This window comes from Heptranchias perlo, chromosome 13, assembly GCF_035084215.1.
Source record: "Heptranchias perlo isolate sHepPer1 chromosome 13, sHepPer1.hap1, whole genome shotgun sequence".
NCBI classification, from domain to species: Eukaryota; Metazoa; Chordata; class Chondrichthyes; order Hexanchiformes; family Hexanchidae; genus Heptranchias; species Heptranchias perlo.
Window position 1 is genome coordinate 61648937 of NC_090337.1, and position 16884 is coordinate 61665820.

The 16884-nt window shown below is 45.7% G+C and overlaps 1 protein-coding gene across 1 annotated transcript in view; it reads right to left on the bottom strand.

The window, feature by feature from the left end:
* crfb16 (cytokine receptor family member B16) overlaps window positions 1-16884 on the bottom strand; it is a 48179-nt gene that overhangs the window by 16829 nt on the left and 14466 nt on the right. The window contains 3 exon segments of the mRNA XM_067995582.1: window positions 1866-1990; window positions 8735-8922; window positions 12993-13116. Of these exon segments, the coding sequence (XP_067851683.1) occupies window positions 1866-1990; window positions 8735-8922; window positions 12993-13116 (437 nt within the window).

The following is a 16884-nucleotide window of genomic DNA, read 5'->3' on the forward strand; positions in this document are numbered from 1 at the left end:
AAAGTTAAAAACAGTGGATGTCCAAAGGGACTTAGGGGTTCAGGTACATAGATCATTGAAGTGTCATGAACAGGTGCAGAAAATAATCAATAAGGCTAATGGAATGCTGGCCTTTATATCTAGAGGACTAGAATAAAGGGGGCAGAAGTAATGCTGCAGCTATACAAAACCCTGGTTAGACCGCACCTGGAGTACTGTGAGCAGTTCTGGGCACCACACCTTCAGAAGGACATATTGGCCTTGGTTTACTAGAATGATACCCGGACTTCAGGGTTAAGTTACGAGGAGAAATTACACAAATTGGGGTTGTATTCTCTGGAGTTTCGAAGATTAAGGGGTGATCTGATCGAAGTTTATAAGATATTAAGGGGAACAGATAGGGTGGATAGAGAGAAACTATTTCTGCTGGTTGGGGATTCTAGGAGTAGGGGGCACAGTCTAAAAATTAGAGCCAGACCTTTCAGGAGCAAGATTAGAAAACATTTCTACACACAAAGGGTGGTAGAATGGCCTACTCCCATTCCTATGTTCCTATATTTGTGGAAGTGCATGAAGGGATACTTGACCATATTAACTCTTTATTAACTCACTTAACTCACATAATAGGTTTAGCTACAGTACACATAGAAGCACAATTACTCTGTGTGGGAAAAACCCATCTGGGCATGTTAATTTTCCACCCCAGTTCCCCAGTTCTGGATACCACAATCAAATACAACAGCCACTACGCTCCAGAAAGGAGTAAGTCATCGTGTTGGGGACTCTCTCATATTTGGCCTGCTTCATCCACATTATCCATTATTCTCAACATTTCAAAAAAACCTGGATTATGTCCCCTCTCAATCTTCTGTACCACAATGAAAACCACTTCAGTTTTGTGAGGCTTCCTCCTCATAACTTCCTAAAGGCCTTGAATGATCTTGCTGCTCTTCGCTGATCTCTCTCCATTGTGTTCTTGTTGGATACTATGGTAATATAAATGCCTCTGAATCTCTGCAAAAATGCAAAATAGCATCTAACAGACCTGCAGGCATTGGTTGTTTGTTACAAAGTAGAGTAGCAGAGCCAGGAATAAACCAGAATAATCCAAGATCACATGAATTACATTGGGCCGAACCTTGCTGGAAAAATAACGGTGTGTTAACGACGTGCGCCGTTATTATTGCCCGAATCGGAGAGCGAGTTCAGGGGATGAAGAGATACGGCAGGGGTTGCAAATCTCCAGAACCTGCTGGTCGATTTACGCCCCTCCGCCATTTGCTTCGCACAAACAGCATCTTATCCATTAATTGCCCATTAAATTCACAGCAGAAAGTTAAGGCTGGTGATTAAGAGCGTAAGTACCTTTAACGACGTGACAATTTTAAAGCACTGCCAATCAACCTCTCTGGCCCAGAAAAGGAACAATACAAACTACTGAATCTCATTCCTGCATGTAGTAAATTGTTGTTAGAGATTTTAAAAATGACAAATTTTACATTTTTAAATTTTTTCCTTACTTTTCCTTTCTGTATCTCTTTTCTCTCTCTCTTAATCCAATCTTTCTTTTCTTCTCCTTAGTTCTCTTTCTGGACCTGATTTGACTCTAATTCACCCTATTCCCTTCTCCTCTGTTTCTTTCTTAATCGTTAAATCTCATTAGTTAAGGAGATACACTGTTGGTCTCACCATTCACTGAGGTCCCAGATGTCCCATTGTCCTCACCATGCCGTTATCAGCTCGCACTTTCAGCAAGTTACGGCGCAAAAAATTTTCGAGCTGAAGGCTGCAGGAAAAAGACTAACGGCACAAGCCGCGAGATGCCCCGCTCCAGCAACATTTGTCCCATTGTTTCGCACAGTGCCTGATCTCAGTTAGTTGCCTACCTGTTGCTCCGCACCCTTCTCCCAGTAATAGATATGAGCATTGATGATCTTCTTTACTTCAATGACATTCAAGATTAGCAAACCACCACTCACTTTAACAGTCAGTCTCGGTGTTGTGAGATTGGCTTTAAATTAAAAAAATAATCAATTAATTCATTCATTTCTGTTTCTTGGTTAAGTAACCTGACAAATTGAGAATTCCAAATGTGCTATTTCATTCTGTCCTTTCCCCTTCCCCAGAGGCTACACTAACAATTAATGTTTTTCCCTTCTGTTTTCTCCTCACCTTTCTTGAAGGTGATAATTCTTGCTGAAGTACGGTACCACAGCCACTGATTTTTTGGGCGGATAAAGTTCCACAGATGTTGACTGCTTACTGAGGTACAGTTTCACAGACACTGATTCACAATGGGGTACAGTTCCATTGACACTGACACTTGTTGGGGTACAGTTCCATTGACACTGACACTTGTTGGGGTACAGGTCCACAAACACTGACACTTGTTGGGGTACAGGTCCACAAACACTGACACTTGTTGGGGTACAGGTCCACAAACACTGACGCTTGTTGGGGTACAGTTCCACAAACACTGACGCTTGCTGGGGTACAGGTCCACAAACACTGACGCTTGCTGGGGTACAGGTCCACAAACACTGACGCTTGCTGGGGTACAGGTCCACAAACACTGACGCTTGCTGGGGTACAGGTCCACAAACACTGACGCTTGCTGGGGTACAGTTCCACAAACACTGACGCTTGTTGGGGTACAGTTCCACAAACACTGACGCTTGTTGGGGTACAGGTCCACAAACACTGACGCTTGCTGGGGTACAGGTCCACAAACACTGACGCTTGCTGGGGTACAGTTCCACAAACACTGACGCTTGCTGGGGTACAGTTCCACAAACACTGACACTTGTTGGGGTACAGTTCCACAAACACTGACACTTGTTGGGGTACAGTTCCACAAACACTGACGCTTGCTGGGGTACAGTTCCACAAACACTGACGCTTGCTGGGGTACAGTTCCACAAACACTGACGCTTGCTGGGGTACAGGTCCACAAACACTGACGCTTGTTGGGGTACAGTTCCACAAACACTGACGCTTGCTGGGGTACAGGTCCACAAACACTGACGCTTGTTGGGGTACAGTTCCACAAACACTGACGCTTGCTGGGGTACAGTTCCACAAACACTGACGCTTGCTGGGGTACAGTTCCACAAACACTGACGCTTGCTGGGGTACAGGTCCACAAACACTGACGCTTGTTGGGGTACAGTTCCACAAACACTGATGCTTGTTGGGGTACAGGTCCACAAACACTGACGCTTGCTGGGGTACAGGTCCACAAACACTGACGCTTGCTGGGGTACAGGTCCACAAACACTGACGCTTGCTGGGGTACAGGTCCACAAACACTGACGCTTGCTGGGGTACAGGTCCACAAACACTGACGCTTGCTGGGGTACAGGTCCACAAACACTGACGCTTGTTGGGGTACAGGTCCACAAACACTGACGCTTGCTGGGGTACAGGTCCACAAACACTGACGCTTGCTGGGGTACAGGTCCACAAACACTGACGCTTGTTGGGGTACAGTTCCACAAACACTGACGCTTGCTGGGGTACAGGTCCACAAACACTGACGCTTGCTGGGGTACAGGTCCACAAACACTGACGCTTGCTGGGGTACAGGTCCACAAACACTGACGCTTGCTGGGGTACAGGTCCACAAACACTGACGCTTGCTGGGGTACAGTTCCACAAACACTGACGCTTGTTGGGGTACAGTTCCACAAACACTGACGCTTGTTGGGGTACAGTTCCACAAACACTGACGCTTGTTGGGGTACAGGTCCACAAACACTGACGCTTGCTGGGGTACAGGTCCACAAACACTGACGCTTGCTGGGGTACAGTTCCACAAACACTGACGCTTGCTGGGGTACAGGTCCACAAACACTGACGCTTGCTGGGGTACAGTTCCACAGGCTTTGGACATCCTCCAGCATCCAGCCCTATTTGCCATTCTTCATGTTTTGAGCTTAGACAGAGTGTCGACTGAGCATTATAGCCAAGCTCTGAACATTCATACAGTGCACTCAATCATGATTTGTTGGATGGCCACCATGAGGGAAAGGGGCCTGGTGTATTTTTCATTTTAAATCTATTTCTAGTGCCTCCATCATCACATCATTTGAGATCAGCTTATTCATCTTAACATTCAAAACCTTAGGAGAGTGGGGGGAGGGGGAAGGGACAGACATATTAGTGGAGACCAGACCCTTCCCCCATCCCCTTCCAGAGCGGATGGGGAAAATCAGAGGAGCAGTTACCCCAGGCATTCCGCACTCCTCCAAACAGACGATTACAGGGTAACATAAGCCAAGGCTGCCTGACTGAATCATCCACCTCCTGTACTGATGGAAAATGTTTTTTTATTATTTGGAAACCAAGGTAAAAGGGAACAGGCCTGTTGTCAAGGGTACCAGCAACATTGCAAAGAGAAGGAGAGAAGACAAGGTGAATTGAGAAATAATGATTAGGATTTCCAGTCTTAGCTTTCAAAGCCTGTAAAGAAAAGAAAGAAAGTACTTGCATTTATATAGCGCCTTTCACGACTTCAGGACATCACAATGCACTTTACAACCAATTAAGTACTTTTTCAAGCGTGGTCACTGTTGTAATGTAAGAAACGTGGCAGCCAATTTGCGCACAGCAAGGTGTCACAAACAGCAACATGATAATGAACAGATCATTTGTTTTAGTGATGTTGGTTGAGGGATAAATATTGGCCAGGACACCGGGGAGAACTCCCCAGCACTTCTTCGAATAGTGCCATGGAATCTTTTATGTTCACCTGAGAGGGCAGATGGGGCCTCGGTTTAACGTCTCGTCCGAACGACGGCACCTCCGACAGTGAAGCACTCCCTCAGTACTGCACTGGGATGTCAGTCTATATTTTGTGCTCAAGTCTCTAGAGTGGGATATAATGATGTTGATAAAGTAGAGAAATCTTGAGAGAAAGAGAGGGAGGTGACAAACTATTTTCTGTATCCTATCCAGGAGTGTGAGAGAGGTGCTGGAAGGTCCTCTTCAGAAATGGGAACAGCATTCAAGTGTTGGGTGGACTTGGGCTTTATGAAGAGTTTTTGGATGTTGAAGGACACGAATGAGTTTCTTGGAAGCTGCTTAGCAACAGAAGAAACGTTGGAGTTCCAGTTAGGCTTAGAGGAGATAGAGAGGGGAGAATTGCTCTAGTTGCGATGCATAGCCACATCATGAAAGCATTCAAAGAAGTGTTTCTGATTTTACTACACCCAGTGACCAGGCAATCCTACCCAAAGCCAGACTAAGAACGCATGAAGGACCAAGGGCGGAACCACCAACAATAAGAAGTGCAGCGTTTGCTTAGATTTACAGAAGAAGAAGTGAAAGAAACAAGATTTCCGTCACCTCAATAGGATGGAATGATTCAGCCACTGTATTGCGAGGGGACTGGAGAGTGTGAGCACTGAGGGCATTACATCTGAAGGAATTTGATGAATGTAGAGTGGAATTAATCAGTAAAAGAATAGAGCGCATTGGATGATGGAAGGAGGAGGCCAGTGATAGGAAAGAACTAAGGGGGAGGGAGGACAGTGCCCTGAATTCATGGATAAAGAATTAGAGAATAAGTCAGTGGCTACAGCACAAAGAGATTCAAGAGAACACAGAGTCTGATTTTATGAATGAACACTATCAGCGGGGAACCTCCAATAACAAGGGATTATGGCACGATGTCTACAGTTTTCTGATGGGTGCATTTAGATGACAGTAGTTGTCAATAGTGGTTTCTGCAAGTAACCCAGAGGTAACTGCGCAGATGTTAATTCAGATATCTCACAATGCCCAACACTAACAATCCCTATATCTCCAAAACCCTAACCCTAATCCTAACCCCAAACCATAACTGTAGACCCTAACCCCTAATCCTAAACCCTTACCTGAATACTCTTACTCCTAAGTCTAACCTTAACCCCCCCTCCCCCCCAACCTTAAGCATAACCCCTAACCCCAAACCAAAGATGGTGTCAATGGTCACTCCGTTTTCTGATCGGTGTGGCTGACGGGCGAGTTGCCATGGCAGTAGCATGCATGTGCAAAGTCAGCCCTCAGATAGCCACGAACTTGGTTTTGAGAAGACAAAAATTTGGGTACCTCACTTTAAGAAGTAACTTGGTAAGTTGCTGAGGAAGGAAAACATTGAGACAATTTGTGGGTGGGGGGGGTGGGGGGTGGGGGGGCGGCAGTTAAGCTCACCCAGTGATACTTGTGTCAGGTTGGCTCATTGGTAGTATTCTCACTTCTGACTCTGAAGGTCGTGGGTTCAACAGACTTGAGCAGACAACCTAGGCTGACACTTCAGTGCAGTACTGAGGGAGTGCTGCACTATCGATGGTGCTGTGTTTCAGATGAGATGTCCTGTCTCCCCACTTAGGTGGATATAAAAAGTCCCATGACACTATTGGAAGAAGAGCAGGGAGTCCTGGTCAACAGTCCTCCCTTAACCACTGTCACCAAAAGCATATTATCTGGTCACTTATCTCATTTGGACCTTGCTTTGTGCTGTGGCTGCTGTGTTTCCTATATTACAACAGAGACTACACTTAAAAGTAATTCACTGGGTGAAGCGTTTTGGGATATCCCGAGGATGTGATAGCTGTTATATAAATACAAGTTATTTCTCCTTTCTTTGAGTGGAATTATGCCCAAGAACATTATCTCACATCACCTCTGTTTTGCTACCTATTCACACATATGTCTTTACGAGCATGGACAACTATCACTGAACTTTTCCCTGCTCCCCCAGTAGCTCCCCGCCCAGACTCTGTTCAGAACCTTCCTCCAGATCGCCAATTATAAATAATAACGGGGCAAAAATTCCGACAGCCCCACTCCATTAGTGGAAGTGTGGTGGGGCAGGGCCCGAAGTCTGCCATTCCCCAAAGGCGCAGAACCCATCCCACATATAGGGCGTGGAGGGATTAGCACAGTTGGGGTTGGCCAACAGCACCTCCAGGGATGCAGCAGCTGCACCCACCCAGACGGAGGCTTGCGATGAGAGGGACTCACAGAGATAGGGCAGCAGAACTCTTCAGCACCCAAGTGAGCTACCAGGCCATCCCTGCCAGGTAATCAAACCCCTCCAGGATCCCTTGAGGTATCTTCCAGTAAAGGCCCATAATGAAAACGACATATGCTCTCAGCCAAGGTGGATTCCATTGGGCCTATCTGTTTGAACACGGGTCTGACTCTCCCAGAGAAGCCCGGGAACTCCCTCAGACACATTGTCTTGACGTAGAGGTAGCTGGGGGAAAGATCCACTCTCTCTCCCCCCCACCTCCATTGCAATTTCCCAGCCTCTTCTCCACAGGGCAGAATCTCAGCAGAATTGGGTTCAGCCCCATTTTCCAGTCCCACTTCGTTACATTAGAGATACACCCCAGCCCAGGGTAGAATTTCATATTGTCAGCCATGGCATATTGCCAGGCTCGGCGTATTGCGAGGCCAAGTGTATCGCCATGATCAGTATATTGCCAGGCCCCAATGTATTGCCATGTTCAGTGTATTGCCATGCTCAGCGTATTGCCACGCTCAGTGTATTGCCATGCTCAGTGTATTGCCATGCTCAGTGTATTGCCATGCTCAGTGTATTGCCAGGTCCCTGTGTATTGCCAGGTCCCTGTGTATTGCCATGCTCAGTGTATTGCCACGCTCAGCGTATTGCCACGCTCAGTGTATTGCCATGCTCAGTGTATTGCCATGCTCAGTGTATTGCCAGGTCCCTGTGTATTGCCATGCTCAGTGTATTGCCATGCTCAGTGTATTGCCACGCTCAGTGTATTGCCAGGTCCCTGTGTATTGCCAGGTCCCTGTGTATTGCCACGCTCAGCGTATTGCCACGCTCAGTGTATTGCCACGCTCAGTGTATTACCATGCTCTGTGTATTGCCAGGTCCCTGTGTATTGCCAGGTCCCTGTGTATTGCCAGGTCCCTGTGTATTGCCATGCTCAGTGTATTGCCAGGTCCCTGTGTATTGCCAGGTCCAGTGTATTGCCATGCTCAGTGTATTGCCATGCTCAGTGTATTGCCATGCTCAGTGTATTGCCATGCTCAGTGTATTGCCAGGTCCCTGTGTATTGCCAGGTCCCTGTGTATTGCCAGGTCCCTGTGTATTGCCATGCTCAGTGTCTTTCCATGCTCAGTGTATTACCATGCTCAGTGTATTGCCAGGTCCCTGTGTATTGCCAGGTCCCTGTGTATTGCCAGGTCCCTGTGTATTGCCACGCTCAGTGTATTGCCACGCTCAGTGTATTGCCACGCTCAGTGTATTGCCAGGTCCCTGTGTATTGCCAGGTCCCTGTGTATTTCCACGCTCAGTGTATTACCACGCTCAGTGTATTGCCACGCTCAGTGTATTGCCACGCTCAGTGTTTTGCTACGCTCAGTGTATTACCACGCTCAGTGTATTGCTACGCGCAGTGTATTGCCACGCTCAGTGTATTGCTACGCTCAGTGTATTGCCACGCTCAGTGTATTGCTACGCTCAGTGTATTGCCACGCTAAAATGAATTTTCAGGCCACAAGAGTAAACCTTGACGTTCCTCTATACGCTGTTGGTATTGATGTCACATGTTATACACACACCTAGATATAAACAAACGTAACAGGTGCATTGTGCAGAATGAAGCAACATGGGTTATCCCTATATGCAAATCAAATTAAAACTCTACCCAAATTTGTATGTAAACACTACTGATGTTGCTGTGGGTGACTGTACAACTAGACCTTACTGGTAGCTTTAACTGCACGTGTTACTTACTCTGCTTACGATTGAACAGCTGACTGAGGTGCGCCCATTTTGAAGTTACATTCCCAAGCTGCGTGCGAACCTTCAGGTCATAGTCAACATCTGACGATATGTCTGTCGTGACATCGCACCACGTTTCAGTGACACTGGAACATTCCGAGATTCCCACCCATGTCTTCTTGTGAACTCTTTCAAACTCTCTGAAACAGAGTGGAACAAAAACCCAATGAACTTCACACTAAATCGGAAGCGGGCTTGTTCCAACTGCCCCTTTCCTAGCCTCCCCCCAATAACTCTTGTGGTAAAGGCAAGTGTGCGACGGAGCCATGCAAAGTAGCTTCGGCCCCCATGGATGTGCTGAGTCAGCTAACGTCGGCAGAGCTCGCTGTTGCTCCCGATGGTTATCCAAGTAACGCTACTGGAAAGCTCAGCGTTTTCAAATGTCAGGTGAGGGCTGCAGTGGGGCTGGCAGTGATTCCCTCCCATGGCCAAATAGCCCACCAGCACACACTGCCAAGGTTCACGCATGCAGAATGTCCACTTGGCTTTGGGAATAGAGGGCCGCTGATATCCCTGGAATCCTATTCTGTCAGAGAAAATGCCTCCTCACGAAGCAGGGCTATGGGGAAAGAGCTGGGGAGAGGGACTAATTTGTTAGCTGTATCAAAGAGTAGGCACAGGCACAATGGGCCGAATGGTCTCATTTTGTGCTGTAAGATTCTATGATGCATTGCCCTTCATGGGAGAGACTGATGACACTTAACCGACGCAGATGCGAAGGAGTCATGATGGTCGTCCCCACACGTCAAGGAAGTCAAGGAATTCGCTGTGGGCCAGTGAGATATTGGGTTTGGTCTGTGGGAAAGAACACTCTGTATAACCTTCGCCAGGCTTTAAGTGAACTCTACAAACACTGTGTCAACTGCCCGTGATAATCTCCACCAGCCACTTGTTACTGTCCTTGTTGCTTTTTTCAAGGCTGGGAACCCTCATTCCGCAGGGCAGCGCGAGAATTGTTAGGAACAGGAGAAGGCCTACTCGGCCCTTTTTGGAGATCAATCCAACCTACTCGCCTTCTCACCATTTCCCTCAATCCCTTCCCTCTCTGTAGAAACACATTTGACTGTCTTTTGACCCCGTTCATGCGTCTGTTTCAGCTGCCTTCTCTGATAACTTATTCCACAACTCTATCGCAATTTAGAGAAAGAAAGAACTTGCATTTCTACAGCACCTTTCACGACCTCTCAAAGCACTTTACAACCAGTGAAGTACTTTTGAAGTGTAGTCAATGTTGTAATGTATCGGAAATGCAGCAGCCAATTTGCTCACAGCAAGGTCCCACAAACAGCAATAAGTTAACCAGATAATCTGTTTTAGTGATGTTGATTGAGGGATAAATATTGGCCGGGACACCAGGGAGAACTCCCCTGCTCTTCTTTGGAATAGTGCCATGGGACATTTTACATCCACCTGATGTGTTGTCCAAAAGATGCACCTACTGACAGTGCAGCACTCCCTCAGTACTCCAACTGAAGTGTCAGCCTAGATTTTGTGCTCAAAGTCTCTGGAGTGGGACTGTGAACAGAGGCAACAAGGCTACCCAATGAGCCACAACTGACACTATTACATTCTATTACCCTTTGGTTAAAGAAGTTCTGCGCAAGTTCCCTTCTTATTCCTTCCCTCCTGACTTTTAACTTGTGTCCCTCGATATTTGAGTCTGGATCAACTTTGCATAGTCTTACATTTCAATTAGGTCCCCTCGAAGTCTCCTCTTTTTCCAAGTAAATGAGCCTGACAAATGGAGTGGAATTATTCCTTATAAACTGGATAACAGCTTTTCCTGAACCTAGAGGGCAGCATTGCAGTGGCAGAAGTGGAAGTTACAGAGGCTGTAGTATTATGTTGGGCACAAGAGGGCACTGCAAGTCCCATTGCAGTTGACTCTGCATCTGCATATCTCTGAGGCGAGGAAGCATTTTACCATCTTACAACTAGGCTGTTGTTCATGCACACTTCCTTTTCCCTCTGTATATCACCTGTCTTTTGCCTCAGCTTTTTCTTAGTTACAAGAATGGAACGATATCATGGATTCTATTTTTTTTGTGGTGTGATTTCTCACACAGGTAAGTATTACACATTTTTTCTTTGCTTCTCATTGCTGACATTTATTTTCAGACTCTCCTCCCTTTTCTAAATCATTCCTTCATTCTCACCTCCACACACCCCCCCCCCCTGCTCTTTGCTCCTTCTCTACCTCTACCTCGGTTCACTGTCTTCTCTTTGCTCCTGCATTACAACGGTGACTGAACTTCTAAAGTACTTCATTGGCTGTAAAGCACGTTGTGACGTGAAAGGCGCTACATAAATGCAACTTCTCTCTTTCTTTTTCTTTTATCTCCTTCTGTTTCTCTCCCTCTCTACCTCCCACCCCGCCCCCCACTCCCCCCACCTCCCAATTCTTTCTGTTTGTTTCTCTCTTTCTGTGGTCACAGAGTTGCTATTCCCCACCATTCTGAGTCCTTTGCCCCCTGCCCATTATGAATTGCCCCATTCTTGGTTCTTTTGCCCCCTGCTCATTATGAATTGCCCCATTCGGGTTCCTTTTGCCCCCTGCCCATTATGATTTGCCCCATTCGGGTTCCTTTTGTCCCCTGCCCATTATGAATTGCCCCATTCTTGGTTCTTTTGCCCCCTGCCCATTATGAATTGCCCCATTCGGGTTCCTTTTGCCCCCTGCCCATTATGATTTGCCCCAATCTGCTGCCAGTCACCAAACATGAATTAACCAAAGCTGAGGTTCAATCAAAAGTTGCCCAACCCTTCAGCCTATTGATCATGAGTCACCCATTGCTGCTGGTTCCTTCTGTTATTTATTTCTATTAAACTACACTCTTTACATGACACACTCTGCTATTGTGTTGTGGATCCACTCCTGTTAGGGCTAAGCTTGAGAAATTACTAAACACATTTCACAAAGGACCATCCCACCAGTCAGCGCTGGATTCAGACGCAAGTCCCAGGAGTGAAAGGGTGGTATGCTAATGCATTTTGTAATTCAGTGAGCAATAACGTTTAAAACTGAATCTTTATAAATAAAACTAAATGCAGCAAGCCACTCTATGGACAAGCGCTGAAATGTCAGTACTCACCAGGGAAGTTATCGACCCTTTAAATACCCGTCAGTGCTAGTACTGACGTTGCCTTTACCAACTGCGCCAACAGTGCAGCCCATTTAAGGCAGAGTTACCACACGTATATTGTACGCTGTTCTGTGCAGTGTTGGAATTAGAGGTGTTATTCCGTGATCTGGCGCTCCCAGCAAATAGTGGCGCTAATAGGGAGAGCATCACAGGAAATACCAGGGGAGCAGGCCTTGAGCTTCCATCCAAAAAATGAACGGGACAAAAAATCATGGGCTGAACGCCCTTGAATTTTGGGGAGCGCTGCTCCCCACTGAGACTGATATATACATATCCAGACTCCAGACATCATATTTCAGTGTATCACATTTCATTACAAATTCAAAGCAGAACAAAAAGAAAGCTACATTGACCTGGAACCCAAAATTAACCTCCTAATCGACAATTATGAAAGAAAAATGTTTCACGGCCTCAGGACGACCCAATGCGCCACAGCCAATGAAATACTTTTGAAATGTAATGTGGGGAAATACGGCAATCATTTTGCACACAGCAAGATCCCACAAACAGCAATGAGATAAATGACCAAATAATCTGTTTCGGTGATGTTATTTGAGGGGTAAATGTTGGCCAGGACACCAGGAGTCAGGAAGTTGTGGGTTTTAGTTCCACTCCAGAGACTTGAGCACATAAACTAGGCTGACACTTCAGCGCAGTACTGAGGGAGTGCTGCACTGTCAGAGGTGCCGTCTTTCAGATGAAACGTTAAATCGAAGTCCTGTCTGCCCTCTCAGATGGATGTAGAAGACCCCATGGCACTATTCAAAGAAGAGCAGGGGAATTCTCCCTGGAGTCCTGACCAATATTTATCCCTCAACCAACACCTAAAACGGATTATCTGGTCATTGTCACATTGCTGTTTGTGGGATCTTGCTGTGCGCAAATTGGCAGGCGTGTTTCCTACATTACAACAGTGACCACACTTCAAATAGTACCTCATTGGCTGTAAAGCGCTTTGGAAAGTCGTGAGATTTTGTAAGGTGCTATATAAATGCAAGTCTTTCTATAAATGCTGAAAGGGTTAACCTGTCACCTCCATCATGATGAATCCTTTACGTTATACATACCCTTGAAACTGTACTGAGTAGCTGACGTCTCCCAGAGGGACTCTCACAGGACTCCATCTCAGGACATGCCTCATGTTGGTCGAATTTACAAACACATTACTGGGTTTTGGCAATCTTTCAAGGCCTACAAATTCAAGAGGCAAGTAATCAAATCCATTTGAAACATAAAAGATACATGCAGATTATTATGTCCAACAAGTTGTGCAACATTATCCCTTATATTTATTGAGTGAGTGATGACAGTCTAACCCATTAAAGACTTGCTGAAAGTTTTCACATCAGAGTTTTGGAGAAAGTCTGCGGAGGAAAATCAGCTCATCTCCTGGCTCCACTTCCCACTGTCACTCCTAGCTCTTCCTCTCAACAACCTCACTGTCACACCCAGCTCCGCCTCTCACCACTACTCCTGGCTCCACCCCTCGCTGTCACACTTTGCTCCTCCCCTTGAGTAGAGAAGATTGAGGGGTAACTGATTGAGCTGTTAAAAGCATTTGAAAGAGTAGATACAGAGAAACTATTTCCTCTGATGGGGGAATCAAGAACAAGGGGACATAATCTTAAAATTAGAGCTAGGCCGTTCAAAAGTGAAATGAGGAAGCACTTTTTCACACAAAGGGAAGTAAAAATCTGGAATTATCTTCCCCAAAAGGCTGTGGATGCTGGGACAATTGGTGCTTTCAAGACTGAGATCAACAGATGTTTGTTAGGTAAGGGTATCAAGGGATATAGAGCTAAGGCGAGCCAATGGAGTTGAGGTACAGATCAGCCATGATCTAATTGAATGGCGGAGCAAACTCGAGGGGCTGAATGGCCTACTCCTGATCCTAATGTTCCTAGGAGCTGGGAACAGTGGTGAGGGGAGAGGGAAGGAGAGTGTCTTTGTGAACTGGAAGAGGGAGAAGGATCGCAGCATGAGCTGGGGGATGGCAGAAAGGGGAGAACATGAATCAGGTTAGGGGCAGAGTAAAAGACTGCCAGCATGAACTGAGGGTGGGGGGTGGAGAAGAGTCCAACGTGAACTGAGGGAACAGTAGAGTAGAGGGCCAAAATTAGTTGGGATGGAAGGGGAAAATTGTCAGCGTGATCTGGAAGGGGCTTAGAATAAACCAGATTGAAAGTACTGGCATTTATATAGTGACTTCCATGTCCTTGGCACACACAAAGCACCTCACAGCCAATTAAGTACTTCTGAAGTAAAAACAGAAAATGCTGAAAATACTCAGCAAGTCGGGCAGCATCTGTGGAGAAAGAAACAGAGTTAACGTTTCAGGTCGATGACCTATCGTCAGAACTGGAAGAAGTTAAAGGGTTAAAGAAGTTAACAGTTTTTAAACAAGTACAGAGCCAGGGAAAGGTGGGGGGAGGGAGGGAGGGGAGGAAAGAACAAAAGGGAAGGTCTGTGATAGGGTGGAGGGCAGGAGTGATTAAATGACAAAAGGGTGGTGCAAAGCAAGGAGGGTGGAAATGGGACAATTAAAGAAACAAAAGATGGATCTAGAGGAGCTGTAAATGGCAACAGCAGAACCATCACCAGCACCTGCTGTCTGAAAAAATGGGAGAAGCGTTTATGATCTGAAGTTATTGAAATCAAAGTTGAGTCCAGAGGGTTGTAAAGTGCCTAATCGAAAGATGAGGTGCTGCTCCTCGAGCTTCACTGGAACAGTGTAGGAGGCCGAGGACAGAGAGGTCAGAATGGAGTGGGACGGAGAATTAAAATGGCAAGCAACCGGAAGCTCAGGGTCACGTTTGTGGACTGAACGGAGGTGTTCAGCAAAACAATTACCTTTGTGAATTGTGGTCACTGTTCTTTTGCATTCAACTGCAGCAGCCAATTCGCACGAGTTCTCACAAACAGCAATGACATAAATGACCAGTTATCCTGTTTTTGGTGATAATGGTTGAAGGATAATTATTGGCCAGGTCACTGGGGAGAGCTCCCCTGCTCTTCTTCGAAATAGTGTCCATGGGATCTTTTACACCCACCTGAGAGGTTTAATGTCTCACCCAAAAGACAGCATCTCACACAGTGCAGCATTTCTTCAATACTGCACTGAAGTGTCAGCCTGGATAATGTGTTCAAGTAGGGCTTAAGCCCACAACCTTCTGACTCAAGAGTGCTACCACTAAGCCAAAGCTGACACCCAGTGCATCATTGTTAATTTAAAAATTCAACATTTTCAAAGGCAGCAATTCCTCAGAAACATCCCCACTAGAAATTCACCCAATTGGCACACACAGAACTACATAGAAATTACAAAACAGAGAAGGGCCATTCGGCCAAACCAGTCCTTGTTGGTTTTTATCCTCGCACAAGCAGAAGTTCTGATCCTATGTGACCACCCTGTTCCCAAATCCCTTTATTCCCCTTTTTTTCAATCACCTTTCTGACCTATTGTTAAATGTTGATATGGTCTCTGCTTCTAACACTGGTAGTACATTCCACAGCCTCACAACCCTCTGAGTAAATAAAAGCTTTCTCCGCTCTCTGTCCTAAATCCACTACATTTAATCATATTTCTATGAGCCCTCGTTTTGGACCCTTCAATCGCTGGAAACAGATTGTTTCTATTTACTCTGTCCCATCCCTTCATACAGAATTCTCAGAAGAAATAACAGAACGAGTAGACAAATGGAATGCAGTGGATATGGTTTACATGGACTTTCAGAAGGCCCTTGATAAGGTGCCACATAACAGACTCATGACAAAGTTCACGGTGTGTGGAGTCAGGGGCCACGTAGCAGAATGAATTGAAAGATGGCTACAAAACAGAAAACAGAATGTAGGAATAAGGGAAGTTTCTCAGACTGGCAGAAAGTGGGACATGGTGTCCCGCAGGGATCCGTGCTGGGACCACTGTTGTTCACGATTTGGACTCAGAAATTGGAGGTATGGTGTTGAAATTTGCAGAAGATAGCAAATTGGGGAGTATAGCTAAAAATGTGGAGGAATGCACCAAAATACAAGAAGATATAAACAGGTTTGCAGGGCAGGCAAATGAGTGGCAAATGAAATTCAATATAGCGAAGTGTGAGGTGGTACATTTTGGTAGGAGGAATAAGGAGGCCACTTAGTCCTTGGAAGGTAAGAAACTCAATGCAGTAGAGGAGCAAAGAGACCTGGGACTACAGATACATAAATCACTAAAAGTAGCAACACATGTTGATAAGGCTACAAAGAATGTGAACAAAGTACTGGGGTCCATTTCTAGAGGAATAGAATGCAAAAGAGGGAGGTAATGTTAAATTTGTATAAAATCTTGGTTAGACCACACGTGGAATACTATGTGCAGTTCTGGTCTCCATACTACAAAAAGGATGTTGAAGCACTGGAGAAAGTGCAGAAAGATTTACAAGGATGTTACCAGAATTGAGAAGATGCAACTATCAGGAAAGATTAAGTAGGCTGGGGCTCTTTTCTCTGGAAAAGAGAAGACTAAGAGAAGATCCAATAGAAGTCTTTAGAATTATGAAGAGCTTTGATAGAATGGAGGTGGAGAAACTGTATCCACTTGTGGGTGAGTCCAAGGGGGCATAAATATGAGATCATCACTAACAGATCAAATAAAAAAATTAGGAGGAATTTCATTACAGAGTGATGAGAATGTGGAACTCACTGCCACATGGAGTGATTGAGACAGATAGCATTGATGCATTTAAGGGGAGGCTTAATGCATACATGAGGGAGAATAGAGGGAAATGGGAGTAGACTGGGAAGAGATAATTAGAGTGGGAGGAGGCTCTTATGGAGTAAAAACACTGATATAATAGCTTGTTTCTGTGCTGTAGATTCTATGCAATTTTTGAATGCCTCTATCAAATCACCCCTTAACCTCCTCTATTCCAACGAAAACAGTCCCGATTTTTCAAGTCTTTCTTTGTAGTTATATTTCCT